The 16,508-nt window shown below is 40.9% G+C and overlaps 1 protein-coding gene across 1 annotated transcript in view; it reads right to left on the reverse strand.

The window, feature by feature from the left end:
- The window catches only part of LOC139289917 (CUB and sushi domain-containing protein 3-like), a 201,014-nt gene extending 184,739 nt beyond the window's left edge, over positions 1 to 16,275 (reverse strand). Inside the window, exons 1-2 of the mRNA XM_070911585.1 lie at positions 16,098 to 16,275; positions 455 to 677 (exon numbers count right to left, since the gene is read on the reverse strand). Coding sequence (XP_070767686.1) covers positions 455 to 677; positions 16,098 to 16,275 — 401 coding nt within the window. The remainder of the gene's footprint in view (positions 1 to 454; positions 678 to 16,097) is intronic.
- Positions 16,276 to 16,508: the final 233 nt, after the last annotated feature.

Raw genomic sequence — 16,508 nt, forward strand, 5'->3', positions numbered from 1 at the left:
TTTGTACTGTACTTTGTGTTTACACTGAATCTCAAATGTTCTTTTTTTTTACTGCTGAAAAAAGTATCAATATTGCACACATACTTAGAAATAGATATGTTACATGTAAAATCTGTATTTCAAAGTCTGTTTTGGTTTAATGTACAAGAAGCATCTTTGCAACTTGGTTCCTTTGAAACCGAAAAACAAAACGATCTACAGATCTGAAGGCATTTCAATTCTGCACAAAACCCATGTCAGAAAGGCATGGAGACTCTACAGTCCACACACACTCCCACTGACTTGCCTGACACCTCCCTGACAAGAATAAGCAGTCTTTGTCATGTGTACATTAAAGATGAACTTTCCATCAGAAGTGATCATTGAAGGCTTGCCTCCCCCCTACGTCCCGTCCCTGCCTGCCAGCCTTCAAACACAGCCTTCAAGGTGCATCGCTTCAGGGCTGTTTCCTTACCTCGTCCTGAAGTTAGCCGGGTGCGGATGCCCATCATACAAAGATAAAAAGTCATATTCCTCCTCCACAGCGAAAGATTGAAAAACTATATGAATCCTGTTCCCCTCCTCGGCAACAATCACCCAGGTACAGTTCGCTCCATTTGGATATCCATATGGAAACCCGGGGCTTTCTATCGTCCCATTCCTCCCTTTTAAAGTGCCTCCGCAAGTATGGATAAAACCTGGAAAGAAAGGAAACACCCAGTCATTATCAAACGCACATGTGAGTGTGTATAAATAAAATCTCTTCAACACATGGAAGAAAAGGAGCCAATTGTAGAGACCCTAAAATGAAAATGTACTTATTTTTGCCGGTGCACATATCCAAGCAACAATAAATAAACTACAACAATAAAACTGATATGTTTAAATGGGCCTGTGTAGATGCTACTCCGAGTAACAGTTTTATTGTAACAACTGTATGCTCCCTGTAAAGTTCAGGTGCAATATTTCTTCAACTGAAAACAAATTGTTTGGAAAATCCACATTGTTCTCAGCTGGCAGAAGCTGTGAGGGAAATCTGGCAACCAGCTGAACGAGAGCCAAGTTTAATGTTTTCAGCTCGCCTTCAAATTACAAAAAAATAATAGGCACCTAACTCCTGTACTGATGGAAGACAAATGCATCATTGAGAATCACAGTTTTTCAGTGTTATATTGAACAAAAAGCTTGTAATGTATCATTACTGCCCATTTCTTTCCAGAGGGTCAGAAAGCCCCAGAGACAAGCAACAAGCGAGGTCTTCCAATTTGGTGCCACAAACCCTTAACGCTCTGTTTCACAGCCCACACAAGATATAACTTTGCACCTTGTTGCACTGTCTTGCTGAAAATCAATACCCTTGACATATTAGGTTAAGCATTAAACTATAATTGTCAAACTACAGTAACGTGATCGCTTGGTTAATCTTTGTGGTGTTAATGTAAATGAACAAATGTGCCACAGCTAAGTAAGTCTAACTCAAACGCATAACAAGCAAGCATAATCTTTGTCACTCATGCACCATTTCCAGTACCCATTTCCAGAGCAGTATTCTCCCACACTTCCACAAACAAGGTATGAACATGCTCCCATACACACTGTGTCAGAGTGCCATTTTATTTGAGGCTATCCTCCGTGTTGTCTAATGAAATGCAAACTTAATTGAGATGCATGGTGTATGCCCCACAATTTACTCCTAGTGTAATTAGCTTTTCACACTTGGTAGGTAAAGGATGTTTTGCATAGTGTTGGCCACACACACGCACTGCAGTGTGGGGGTGGGGGTGGGGGGTGGGGGGGGGGGTCAGGAAAACACCAAGATCACTTGGCAGCTATGCAATTCCAATGGCCTCTAACTGGACAAACAGCACTAATTTTCCCAATAATATGTACGCCTTCTTAAAAACTGATGTGAGCAAACTGTCAAAATGTTAAACTCTGATAATTAATTTTGCACTTGTCAAGCTGTTTCATTATTTTTGGACAAAGCCTGGCAGCTGTTTATATTTCACAAAAAAACAACAAGTCTGTTGTCAAAAACGTGATGATCCTCTGGAACATTTTCCCACAATCTTTACATCTTGCAACACCTTCAGGATATTATACTTACAGGGGCCCTGACCCAGAGTCCCTGACAGTACAGTATATCTCCACCTATTGTCCTGATAACTGACCTGCCCCTGAGACCACCTCACTACTCCTGTATCCAGTGATCAAGTGGCCTGACCTATTTATAGATACAGTTATAGATACGATATATATCATGCCCATACAGGTTTATGATGTGGCTGCTGCTCTGAATGTAGTGGGGGAAGATTCCTGCCGAGGTTTGTCACATGTCTAAGTTGCAATTATTTCCGCCACCATTGAGCAAACAGGGGAATCATGGCAAATTTGCAGCATTGATGCACCACCTACAAGGTCAACACGATACAACCTGTGACAATGTGCATTATTGCTGCTTTCAAGTACTCGCAGGAATATCGTAATTACCATGACAGCCCTCTTCACTGATCCAACCAAGCTGTGAGTCTGACTGTGTGAACTTTTGATGACAGATGAGTAATTGCAATGTGACAGCATTCTACTGTGATATTTGTTATTTCTTGGCAGCAAAGCTTTGTTGCATGTTTCAATTCCCCCTGATCATTTACCTGAAATCATCACACATTCTTGAGTGTAATGATCTGATAGAGGGTCTACCAGTTAGATGTCGGATCCACATCGCCTTGATTTTGGCCTTGAAAAAGAATTTTAAGGACGACATGTCCATTACTGAAGGTGAGCCCACAAGCAGTTGCTGATGTAGTTACAGTTTAGACTTAATTAACTTCAGTAAGAGCAGAAGGATCAGATAATTATGAGGGCAGGAAGGCATGACAACACAATATTTGAAAGCTGATGTTCAGCTTCAGTCTATTATTTATCTTGGAAAGTCACCTCTTCCATTTTTATGAACACAATGAATGAATGAATGAACGAATTCATTTTTCTAAAATACATTTTTTGATATTATTTAAAAGGTAAAGTGCAACATTTTTTACAAACATTTAAGCATTTATTTAAAGGGGCACTCCACCAATTTTACATATGAAGTTCAGTTCAGTTCCACTCAGCCTGTGGAAACAGTTTAATGTCTACTAAAGTCTAGGAGTTTTCTAAAGTCCGAAAATAAAAACCTGATGATGTAACCAGCATCCTTAAACTTTTTAACAGGGTTTGAAAGAAGTGAACATTTAGGAGGCAGGGAGGTAATGAAAGATGCTATTTAGTTGCATTATAGGAAATGTAGGATCCTGTGTTTTGGAAGTTAATTAGTTTTTTTTGACATTGCATTATTGCTGGATTACCCCTTTAAATATTACAACAGAATCATTACTACTAACACTGTTCTGGATTTGATGTCTGTTGGAGTGAGAACAGCCAAGTGAAAAATATATGAAACCAGAGACATGCAGTTTTAATTACTCCTACATGACCATGAGTGCAAACCAAGTAAACTAGACTTGAGTTGTGGTGACGTTACCGCACAATTCTGTAACTGTGGCTAACCATTGTAGGAAAACATAAACCTGAAGCAATCATGGTTGAGGATATCAACAGAGCAGAGAGAAAAGCCTCTAAACCTTGTGTTGGGCTCAGTAGCAATTAGACCCACACAGTTTTAGAAAACAAAAGTCAAGTATTTCTGCTTTTCTTTGAGGCTCTCTTGTATCATACAGAGTTTATAACTACAACAAGGACAGCACCCATGTAGCTCTATTAGACCCTGGAATATTTCAGTGTTTGACATTAGATGACTAATGCTGTGAACTATTCAGAGTAATGCTGTTTGTGTGATCTGCTCAGCAGTGTTTGTGTGGCTGATTGTTCTGATGTCTCGAAGATGACATAACAGACGCTCATTGCCAAGATATTTCCTATTTCTCTCTCTCCTCTTTCTCCTTCTCAGATCTATGTATTTCTTTCATCCTTCATACTCCCTGCAACTCTCACCCTCTCTTCATCTCACTCACCTTTTTCATTCACTGCCTCTTCAGCCAATTGTTTCCTCCCTTTCTTTATCCCTCTCTCCCTTCCTGCTCCGCAACTCTACTCCCCCCACCATTATCTATTGCCCTCCTTGTTTTTCCATTTTTTTCCGATAAGCTTATGAATTAGAATCCCCCTTTTCAATTCTGTGAATCATAGGAGCTTGTAATATGTTAAGCACTGTCATCTCCATGAAAGCTGTATCTATAAAAAGAACATTGTAAACATTCATCTTATTTCTTCAAAGGAAAACGCGATGGCAACATGTACATCCTTGTACAGGAGAGGGGACATACATTCAATCCGTTTAGCACTTACACCTGCAGTATGTCTTCTTTGAATTCCTCTGTCACCGCTTAGTAGCCTGCTCCGACCTCCATCATCACTTCAATTGTAAAACGCACTCCCCGGGGTTTTCTCCGACCCCATGTTAGCGCCACACTGCAGCACCGACCATAAATTGTGATGAGAAACCAAATTAACAACATGCTGTGATTGCACAGTGGGGAAAATGCGGTTCAGAAATATGAATCAGTATCATAACACACAAGCCTGGCACAAACAGGGGCCTCAGCGTGCAGCAAGGCTGGCTGACAGCTCAAGAACGGTCCCAGCTGTTCCTCGAATAGTTACATTCACCCCTGGCCTCTTGGAAATACACACAAATACCACCTTTTTCACCGCACCACACCTTTGACGCTTATAACTGATTGTTATACTTGCAGAGAACAAAACACAGACAGGAAAATGGCAGTTGTCTCCCACCCTGATGAGATTTCTGAAGGTGTTTGTCTCTTTGTCAGTCTGAATTGAAGGAGTGTGAGTACATGCATATTTATATGTGTTGTTGGCCTTGCAGAGCCTCTCATTAATGCAAAGGGCTAAACAAGACTACTGAATGTGATTTTTTTTCTTACTTGCCCAGTGAATACAGAGATTTTGGTTTGGTTAATGAACCACAGGGATGTACCCTGTGTGGAAAATAAGATTGATTTTGTAAACAAAATGCATTACGCATCATAGCAGGTATCCTATTATAGAATTTGCTGTGGGCTAAATAGATTATTTAATGTTTACTTTAAGCATGGAAGAAAATGAGAGAAAACATTTTGGCCTTCCAGATCATGGACTTGTGTATGAAGGGATAGGTGCCCCCTAAACAAGTAAACAGCCAATAGCCTGTCCTTCACCATTAATACAGATTTGTAGTTGGGCCATAAAGAGAAATGATTATGTGCAGCGGGGAGAGGGGAGGAGGAGTCATTTACTACCATCCAAATTATCATGAGTGACAAACAGACCATTGGGTAATGGATGATTGCTGATGGTTATGAGAGATTGCCCATCCCCATCGACCGTTTTTTGAACAGGCCGTCATTAAACAGGCTCGGAAAATAAACACTCAGAGTCTGACCTGCTCCCTTCAGGTAGTTGCTTCAGGATCCCGCAGGGCCGATTTAACTGCCAGACAAACTCTTTTCTTCCCCTGGCAGTGAAACAGTTGAATTCTGATGAAAAACTGCAGCATTTAGTTTGGCAAATTTATTGTGTTCCATTTGCTATATTGTCCTTAAAGTGCATTGAATTTATCTGCTGTCCATTGTGCTGTATTTGTCTTTTATCGACTGTCTATTGTCCCCAGTTTATGAGGCAGCGTGCATGTCCAAAGCAATTTTTCCTATGAGACAATAATGTTTATCTAATCTAACAAAATCCTGTGGCTCAGAGCAATCAGAGTAATATTGAAATGAAAGTTTGTGTGCCCTGATGAATGGCATTCAATGTACTGGCAATTAAAGAAATGTTGTAGCGCCCCCCTTTGGCACCAGTCAGTGTAAACTTCATTGTTTAAGGTGTGAGGGAAAGATTTCAAGAATTCTTTGGACAGTGGTTACTTGTGAACAGTGACCATCTGTAAAGCAACAACATTGATGCATAATTTATCAAAGAGTCTTCACAAATAACATGTCTAAACATCAATGTGATGTGTGGACAAACACCACAGCAAGAGGACATCAGCTGCAGGGCTCTTTGCAAGGGCATTTGGGAAGGTCTATTGGACAATGGGACAACACTTTAACAAGTCTGCAGTGTCAGGTGAAAGGATGCTACATCAACACTGTCATTTGGCAGATGCTTTTGACCTAAGCGATTTACATTTTTTTCTCCACACACATCTGGAACAGGTTGGACAAGTGGACAGGAAGAGCCAACATATGACGAATTGTCAACATGCTCTACCACCTGAACTACTGCTGTGTCAGTCACACCTGAATAATCACTTTGTAAGAATAGCCCAATGCTGGTGTTATTGTAGCCAGTGTGTGCCTGTGTCATGCACTGAGCCTAGAGACCAAAGAAAGTAGAGGAGGACTTGTTCTTTCTGCCTCTGAGCTCTGACACCCTCATGAGATGTTTATGTTTCAAAGGAAAATTACACTTCTTCTCTTTAAAAAGCTGAGCTTTTCACAGAATGCTTTTCTACTACACAGTGGTAGAACTCATTAAAGTATTATGTTATTATGTATTATTACTACTGTGTTTAAGCTTCATTTAGGATTCTTTATGACTTTTTAACCAGTGCCTGCTATTTAAATAGCAAATGCACCCGGTGGGTTTTTCTTTTGAAAGATAGTAGTGTTAAGTAGAGACCCAAAAGGTCTTGCAATGCACACAGTGTGTATGAGTTGATATAAATACATATACATGTACATATGTATATATACAGTGGCTTGCAAAAGTATTCAGCCCCCTTGAACTTTTCCACATTTTGTCACGTTACGACCACAAACAGAAATATATTTTATTGGAATTTTATGTGAAAGACCAACACAAAGTGGCACACAATTGTGAAGTAGAAAGAAAATTATACATGATTGAAAAAAAAATTTACAAATAAAAAACTGAAAAGTACGGTGTGCAAAAGTATTCAGCCCCCCTGAGTCAATACTTTGTGGAACCGCCTTTTGCTGCAATTACAGCTGCAAGTCTTTTGGGGTATGTCTCTACCAGCTTTGCACATCGAGAGACTGAAATTTTTGCCCATTCTTCCTTGCAAAACAGCTCAAGCTCAGTCAGATTAGATGGAGAGCGTTTGTGAACGGCAGTTTTCAGATCTTGCCACAGATTCTCGATTGGATTTAGGTCTGGACTTTGACTGGGCCATTCTAACACATGAATATGTTTTGTTTTAAACCATTCCATTGTAGCCCTGGCTTTATGTTTAGGGTCGTTGTCCTGCTGGAAGGTGAATCTCCGCCCCAGTCTCAAGTCTTTTGCAGACTCCAACAGGTTTTCTTCCAAGATTGCCCTGTATTTGGCTCCATCCATCTTCCCATCAACTCTGACCATCTTCCCTGTCCCTGCTGAAGAGAAGCACCCCCAGAGCATGATGCTGCCACCGCCATGTTTGACAGTGGGGATGGTGTGTTTAGAGTGATGTGCAGTGTTAGTTTTCCGCCACACATAGCGTTTTGCATTTAGGCCAAAAAGTTCAATTTTGGTCTCATCTGACCAGAGCACCTTCTTCCACATGTTTGCTGTGTCTCCCATATGGCTTCTGGCAAACTGCAAATGGGACTTCTTATGGTTTTCTTTTAACAATGGCTTTCTTCTTGCCACTCTTCCATAAAGGCCAGATTTGACTAATAGTTGTCCTGTGGACAGATTCCCCCACCTGAGCTGTGGATCTCTGCAGTTCGTCGAGAGTCACCATGGGCCTCTTGGCTGCATCTCTGATCAGTGCTCTCCTTGTTCGGCCTGTAAGTTTAGGTGGACGGCCGTGTCTTGGTAGGTTTGCAGTTGTGCCATACAATTTCCATTTCCAGATGATGGATTGAACAGCGCTCCGTGAGATGTTCAAAGCTTGGGAAATCTTTTTATAGCCTAACCCTGCTTTAAACTTCTCCACAACTTTATCCCTGACCTGTCTGGTGTGTTCCTTGGACATCATGATGCTGTTTGCTCCCCAATATTCTCTTAACAAACCTCTGAGGCTGTCACAGAACAGCTGTATTTGTACTCAGATTAGATTACACACAGGTGGACTCTATTTAGTCATTAGGTCAACATTCGATCATTCAGCAATCATCAGGCAACTTCTGAAGGCAATTGGTTACACTCAGAGAAAAGGGGGCTGAATACTTTTGCACACCGTACTTTTCAGTTTTTTATTTGTAAATTTTTTTTTAAATCATATATAATTTTCTTTCTACTTCACAATTGTGTGCCACTTTGTGTTGGTCTTTCACATAAAATTCCAATAAAATATATTTAGATTTGTGGTCGTAACGTGACAAAATGTGGAAAAGTTCAAGGGGGCTGAATACTTTTGCAAGCCACTGTACATATATATTTATGTATATATATATATATATATATATATATATATATATATATATATATACATATATATATATATAAATACTTCTATAATAAATATACAGTATGTCTAATTAATAGTGACTGTATAAGGATGTGAGGGTCAGCGTATCAACCATCACAAATTAGAAAAAAAGTAACTGACTTAAATGCAAATGCAGTGTATAAATATTCACAGCAATGTGGCTAAACATACATCATTACATGAATAACTAAATAATACTAAAATGCATAATTTCAGGCTTTTAGAAAGAAATGAGCCCTGCTTTGATCACCACTTCGACCACCAGTCGATCTATGCATGGAAAGTATTTTGCCTTCACCCTTCGTAAATCACAGCATCTTTCTTCAAACAAATCCTAAGCCCAATATCCACAAGCCTACTGAGCTATGCGCTTTCAAGCTCCTCTTCTCGACTTATTTTTGGAATTTATTATTTTCTCTTTCTCAGCTTGATACTCCATTTCCTCACGATTGACTGTAGTGTATGCTTAGTCAAGGACACATCTTCTTGCGGATGGCATTTCATTATTGCTCGTGATGATGGCCTATAACAAACAGAAGGTGAGGCAACGGCACCACTCCTAGCAATCAAAGTTAGGATACAAAAAAAACCCTGCATTGATTTGCACCTGACCTTAAAGGTGAGTCAGCCAATATAGAGATATCCATCACCGAGGCCTGGTTACAGAGCTCCGACCGGAAAGATAGAGCCCTTACCGAGCAAAACAAAGGTCAACAGAAACCTCCTGGAAAGCTTCATTCGCTGCAAAGTATCAACTCAACACAACTTACAAAACACAACAAAGAGAAACAGTAGTTTCATACATACACACCCCTTTGTTTTGCTGAGTATTGATTTTGTAAAGTCGAGAAAAAGGAAAAGGAAATTAAAATTATAGATTATGTTGAACATTGGACATAACCATTGATCAGAGGAAACGCGCAAGACAGAGAAGAAAAAAAACCTTTTGTTGCTTGTCTGCTGTCATACCTTCAGATCATGAATCTTGCGGGTCTGCACCATATCAAATCAGAGTTGCAGCAGCACTTAGGAGTTATCTTTAGAGGTAATTTTGTTTTTAGAAATCCAAGCACTTTTCTCTTAGATCTATGACAAGCTGTACTCTGAGCCACAGACATAAAATGTGGAGGGAAGAGAAAATAATTTTTCATCAGCACAACCAGGAATGCAACAATGATGACTGCTAGGGCCTAGACAGCAACCTTAGTAGACAGAAATCTTAAATTGATGTCCCCAAAGAGAGGGATTTTATCTGCATGGCTGTGCTGCACCTTCACAATTCATACTGATAGAATGTACATAATCGCAGCCCCTCACCATGCTTGTCTGCATGCTTGATGAAAGGGAAATGGGCTCTATACAACAGAAACAGAAAAGAGGCTTTCTAGAGAATGACTATTACCTCATGAGTGTGTCACTGCAATTTGGAAAAGGGTTCTGAAATATTCCATTTGGTGGTTTTAAATTGCCAGCCACTGAGGTGAAAAATACTAAAATCAAATACACTGCCACAATGAAACGCAACTGGCATGTGCACAAACACACACACCATTGCACAAGGAAATAACAGAAGTTTTGTGTCTGTGTAGCCAAGTATAATAACTGTTTCCCAACGTCTGTATGCTGCTGGTGCTTTAGCTACCTCCCAGCAGATACAGTATTTTATGGCTAGACACCAATACCTCCTCAAAGTGCTACTGAGCCATATTGCACCTGATGCCAGGCCACCACTGTGAGAGCTGCTGTACAACACAAAACTGTGAGCCAACAACACATCTAATAGGACGCCTGTCTCTCTAGCCTCCAATCTTCCAAACAAACAATAACATCAACACTTCACTTTCCCCGAAAAGGGAAAAGGAAAGAAGCACTGAATAAGAACCTGTCTTTTTCTATCTAAAGACAACAGCAGAGGCTGAAACAATTCTGGCTGTTTTTCACTTTCCAAGTAAACATCTTCTTCCAGTTAACAACCTGTTCACACAGTGAGGACACGTTTTTTTAGATGCAAAGCACCTCATGGAAGGCCATGAAACTCAATCACAAACTTTCAAATCGCCTTGTTAACATTTAGCTGGCTGCAGAAATTGTTAGATCAGTTCTATACATGCTGACCAGCTCCGCCTGTAGGAGAGAAAAGTAATGATTGGACCTGCTGATGTAGACATGTTGATAGAAAATAATAGCTGCTGCAATTTTGCATCACCTGGAGGCAGCGCAGATTAAATACTCCTTATAATAATAATAACAACCGATATGTAAATTATTTTAGTAACAAGTTAGAAGCTGCAAATAACAAGTATCTTCATTATAAATTGATCTGCCGATTATTTCCTCAACTGATGGTTTTGTCTATAAAATGTCAATTAATTGTGAAAAATATCCGTCATAATTTCCCACAGCCAAGATGATGTCTTCAAAAGTCTTTATTCAACAGTCCAAATCCCAAAATTTACTATCATCCATGGCAAAGTAAAGCTTCAAATCTTCACATATGAGAAGCTGGAACCAGCAAATATTATTCAATCATCGATTAATTAACTATTCACTGCAGCTCTAATCAAGTTTTAGTCAACATACATTGCTAATTTTCTTTTGGCCTCTGCATCATCCCTTTGTTGTTTTCCTCATTTTTTTTTCAACAAATAAAACGTCGATAAGACCCCCTTCATTCCCCTCCCATGAAACCTGGAAGATAGAGGACACACAAGGACACTCCAAGCTGTGTGAACTATACTCTCTCGTATTCAGTAGGAAATATGCTTGAGTTGTAAAAAAGGTTTACATTTTGCAGGTTAAACATCAAATGAGTATACACACACACATAGCAAGTATCAAAAAGACAATTAAAAACACCACAGTTGTAACATTCATTGTCAGTAGGTGGCACAATAAAGAGGCTAATACGTTCCTTGTTTTTCTGCCGTCAGTTCTAACCTGCTGATGCTCTCATTGCTTTTAGATTCCACAGGTTGGACTGAAACTGCGGGTCTAAAACTGCTGCCACTGCAGTTCGATGATATTGGCTTGGCCTAGGTTCAGCTTCTTCCTATCAGTGACGCTGTGTGACCTTGATAATGCTCTCATGACCAAAATTAGACCTGATTTTAAACTGCTGCTTTAATAAATGCAGCTCCACAGGCCAGGACCAAAGGCCAATGTACACAGCATGAACCCTAAAATCAAATGATTAGTCAATCAATTATTTATTTTTCTGTATGCACAGCAGAGGCCCGAATATATTTTCTCGTGTTCAGTATGATGCATGAGAGAGGATATTTTTGCTACTTTTTTCCACACAGAAGAGGCTAAAAAACTTAAGAACAGTCAAGTCAATTGTGAAATTAGCCGCAATATAGCATTTATGAAGAAATCAGTAATTTCCAAAAACGCTGATCTGAGAGCATCTCACAGGCTGAGATTGTACGGTCTGCCTGTCTGGGTCTATTTTCTAACTAGATCCCCAGTGCGGCCTCCTCAACACTGATAGCACAGTGGTGTATTTGAGAGTCTAAACAGGTATCTGTTAAGCTATCCTCACATATCATTTTAATTGCTGTTGAATATGCTGTGGAATCACAGCAACCTCCACTGAGCAGTCTACCTCCTCAATTACCTTCACATCACCCCACTTTGTTTCCCTGACCGTGCTTCGCCCCTGCCTGCTCTGCTGTCACATATCAAAAATCCAGTCGACAGCTGCACACACAAACAAGAGCAGCAGCAGTCACTGAGAAGAAAGATTCATGAAGGTAAGGTACGTGGGTATGCCATGGTCACAGGTTATTAAGTGAATAAAACTGGAAATATAGTATAACTGTGGATGCCATTCTCAACAAGATTACAGTCCAATGGTATGGATACCATTGTGCTTCAATGAACACATAGGAAATGCATATAGAATTTCATATGCAGCAATAAAGTTACTGGTTTATTAGCTACACCTCACTGTTATTGCATACATTTATCCCAAATACAATGTGATTGCAGATTCCTCACTTGCCAGGTTTTCCAGACGCTGCCTGGATAAGGCTAAATAAATGCACACTTTTTTTTTTATCAGCGAATATGCCTCCAGACAGTTAACAGAGTTTAATCCTGTCTGAAAATGGCACCCGAGGTTCAGAAGACAGTCCACCTTGAATCTGTAGCCTTGACTCTGGAAAGCAGCCTCTCCTCAACCCATTACATTTAATCTCAACAAACGGCAAGCTATTTTTCTTCCTGAAGACAAGATATTGCCAATCTCTCTCCCCCAAGAGTACTGCTTATATTAAAACTGATACCTGAGAAGAATTGACTTAATCAGAACCAGCACACTATATCCAACCTTCGCAGGGACCTGTCAGCAACGTCTAAGAGCCTGGCCCAGACCTAAAGCCATGGGCGCGAGGCCAGTGGGTGAGCCGAGCAGTACTTTGGTACACCACTAAGGCTATCCAGTGAGATGTCAGCACTAAAAGAGGCATCAGGAATCCAGGGAGTAAAATTGTTACTGTTCCAAGTTCCTGAATCCTGGAAAATTGTGAATTGTTCCTTCCTGCTCCAAATGAACCCAGGTGATTCTTCTGGACACTGTCCACTTTTTCTGCTCTTCTTCTTCTACTGTTGTGGTGATCACGAACCTGAGGGGCAGTGGGATAATGCCCCAAATTCCCTGTAGATAGTGTATAATTACACAGACAAATTGTAATCCTGATTAGCCCCAGCAGCCTTTCCAGCCTGTTTACATAATCACATTGAGAGAAAGTCTTCATCAAGGGCTCAGTGGCCAGATTACTGTCGGTGCTGAACCCACCTGATTACCAGCAATTAGTGACTGCCTGGTATAAAGTTTTAAAAAAATCTACACTTTAACAAGCTAGAAGGAAATTTGAGAAATACTGCGTAATCACAAAAAAACAATAGTGGGGGGAAACAACAGATGGACAACTTCCAACAATCTGCTCACTATCATTAATCGTGCACTGTCATTTGATGTGCTAATGTCAGTGCTGCAGTGTGTGTGTCCTCTCTTGTGTTGTCTTCCCATGACGGTCATGTCCCCTCCTGCTTTTCCTTTCCAGGTCACTACGTATACGTATGTCCCGTATAAAGAAGCCCCAAAAGACAGAAACTGTTGAGTAGATTCTGATCTGCCAAGTATCATTTGAAATGGATATAAAAGGTAAAAATGTAAAGTTACGTAACACTCATGCAGTTTCAATAATAAATATTCAAATAGCCATAAAGGATATAAAGGGCAGATCCAGGAAGCTGTGGCCATAACTCCAATCTGGATCATCAACATCTCTGCTCTCTCACATGTCATCCACTGCTTATACAAGTGTGTGTCATAAGAATGGGGTTCTCTCAGCTTTGTGACTGTTTCATTATTGTGAACTTGATTGATCTTTGTCCGATTGATGAATGCAATGCGATGTGATTGTCACGAGTAAAAAAAAGTGCAAAAGCAGCTGTTGTACTGAAGAGAAGATACAGTGCTCATAGTCAGTGTAAAATTCAATTTGTATTTGACTCAGTCTCTTGTCTTTTGCTCGGTTTGAAAAAAGAAAAAATGCAGTCCCTAAAATTTAGCTTCCTAAATTTGGGATCCACACAGTTGCAGTGGATGTCCCCGGTTGGTTGGTAGTGGACTGCTGCAATGGGAAAGAATCCTTTTTTTTTCTTTTCCAAATCATCATCATCATGCACGTTTTATTAATTCCAAAACTAAGTTGCTTCATTTCACTAAATTGCACCTCATGATATGTGTAGAGTGCCAGGAATCAGACAGGTGACTGAGACAACTTTGTGAACAGAGAATCAGAACTGTGCACCGCCCACGCGCAGGATCCTGGCTCAAAAATAATCTAATATGAAAAAGCACCTCTAGCAAACCGGTGTTGTAAAAAAACTTTGCTAGATAGAGGGGCTTTTTTTTTTTTTTACAGCATCATTATCTTAGCAGGAGAAGTGAGTCACAGGCCAGATCTAGTATATATCTTTTTACTTCTGCAAACATTGTGTCAGTTGTCAGAGCAGAGGAACAACAGCTGTTCCATGGTTCTTCCTCCTCCTCGCCTTGATCTGTGCCACTATTTCCTTCCCTTTTTTTTTCCAAAAGAAGACCTAGGCATCCTCCTCCTCCTTTCCTCCCTTCCTCCCCAATTCCTGGCTGGCTGGCTCCCTAATAAGTAACAGAACTAGGAGGATTGGCAGTGGCCTCAAGGTTTGACATTGCCACAATGTGGGTGGTGATGAAACAGCACTGCGCCCGACTCTGCTCGGCGCGACTTGGCTCATTCTTGGTGGGCGCTGCTACTCTGCATGCTGCACATTTCATCCACCCCCAATAGACAGACATGAGAATTACTCACAGGGTGAACAATCTGCATGTAAATTGAAATCTGTGAGAGCCCATACTCAGACACACGTACATGCATTCAACAAATAAACAGCCACGCACTCTCTCACTCTCACACGCACACACACACACACACACACACACACAACGTCCCTGGCATACACACAAACACATTGAGAAGAAAAACATTTTGAGGGTTGAAATTGGATTTGCCTTTTTTCTTTGGTTTTAATTTGAGTTGGAAATGAGAATACATTAACATTATATGTAAGACACACACACACGCACACAAACAGTGAGAAACACACACACTTATGCTCAGTGTTTATAATCAACATGTAACTGACAAGCAAGCGACTGATTTTTTATTAGTTTTCTGTAAATGCTGTTTAAATGTCAGTGGACAATGGATGAGCACATGATAGCCGCAGTGTGGTAAATGAGCAACAATTGCTTTGACATTACTTTTACAGAAGCTGAAGTATGTAAATAGCATGAACCAAATGACCGTGGTAAACAAGGGGTAGAAAAACAGAGGTTGGAGAAAGTTAAGCACAAAGTCTGGGGGGGATTTTGTTGCTTCATATAGTTGGAAAAAAACTGTATGAGAAAAGTGACATTTCAGTAGTGCTGAGATTTTCCTTGGTCTGAATAAAATTAGCTGATGCATGTAAGAAAAAAAATGGAACCAGCGGTTACCTCACAAGCTAGAGCGAGTATTGAGATGGACAGACCCTGAGACAGAGCCCCTGGAATACTAACAAGCCCACCTTACACCTGCCTGCACTGGCAAGTCCGATAAACACCAGTGGACAAATTGGTTCCACGCTACTAATTGCCCCCCCCCCCCACCCCCCCCCAAACCAAATGGTTCCAGTAACATTTCTGGTGAGCAATTGGCCTGACGCAGAATCCCACATAAATACTTGAAAACTCGACCCAGAAAGGAGAAAACGCGGACTGCTCTAGCCTAAATAAACGAGTCTCTTAACATCCTACAGGAAATCTGCAGTGCATGCACTTGCGCCTCAACACTTCACTAGTTACCCTACTAAGCAAAGCAGCTCACGTAGGCTATTAGAAGGAGCGTAGGCTACCGCAAGAATATCTATTGAGCGACTCAGTCAAAGCCTGCATTGAGCGCAAAACCGCTGAAAATGCGTCCCTTAAAACTCCATCCAGTAAAGCGTGGTAGCCTATTTTGCGCACGTCTGTAACGTTAAAGCTTTTTGATTCCTCGCCCTGCACGCACGCACGCACGCACACACACACACACACACACACAGGCACACCACAAGCGCATCAGAAAACACAGAGGATTGCTGCAGTGGCTCGTACCTTTCACACAAGTGAACATCAGTGAAAAGATGAGATTCCAAAAAACAATTCCCGTCCTAATCCTCATCGTTTTGGCTTGAACAAAGTCCCCTTGGCCACATTTAACGCATCTCCTGTTGAAAATGTCCCGTAGTTCAATAGATCCGTCGTAGTATCCGTCTCTGTAAATCCCCTTCATGCTCGCAAACTAACACATGTAACCTACAGCCTAAATGTTCTTTCTGTTGGGTGGAAGTAGATTCCCTCTCCCTTCTCAGAGGAGAAACAGGCAGAGCCGCCCGCCGCGTTATGTCAGCTGATAGGAGAGAAGTGAGCAAGACTGAATTTTAGGAGAGGACCACAGCAACCTGGACGAGGGCTCAACCATCTCTGCTGAGAGGGGCATCAAGTGTGAGGATCTCTGGTGCCGCG

Source organism: Enoplosus armatus, chromosome 9 (genome assembly GCF_043641665.1).
Source record: "Enoplosus armatus isolate fEnoArm2 chromosome 9, fEnoArm2.hap1, whole genome shotgun sequence".
Lineage (NCBI taxonomy): Eukaryota > Metazoa > Chordata > Actinopteri > Centrarchiformes > Enoplosidae > Enoplosus > Enoplosus armatus.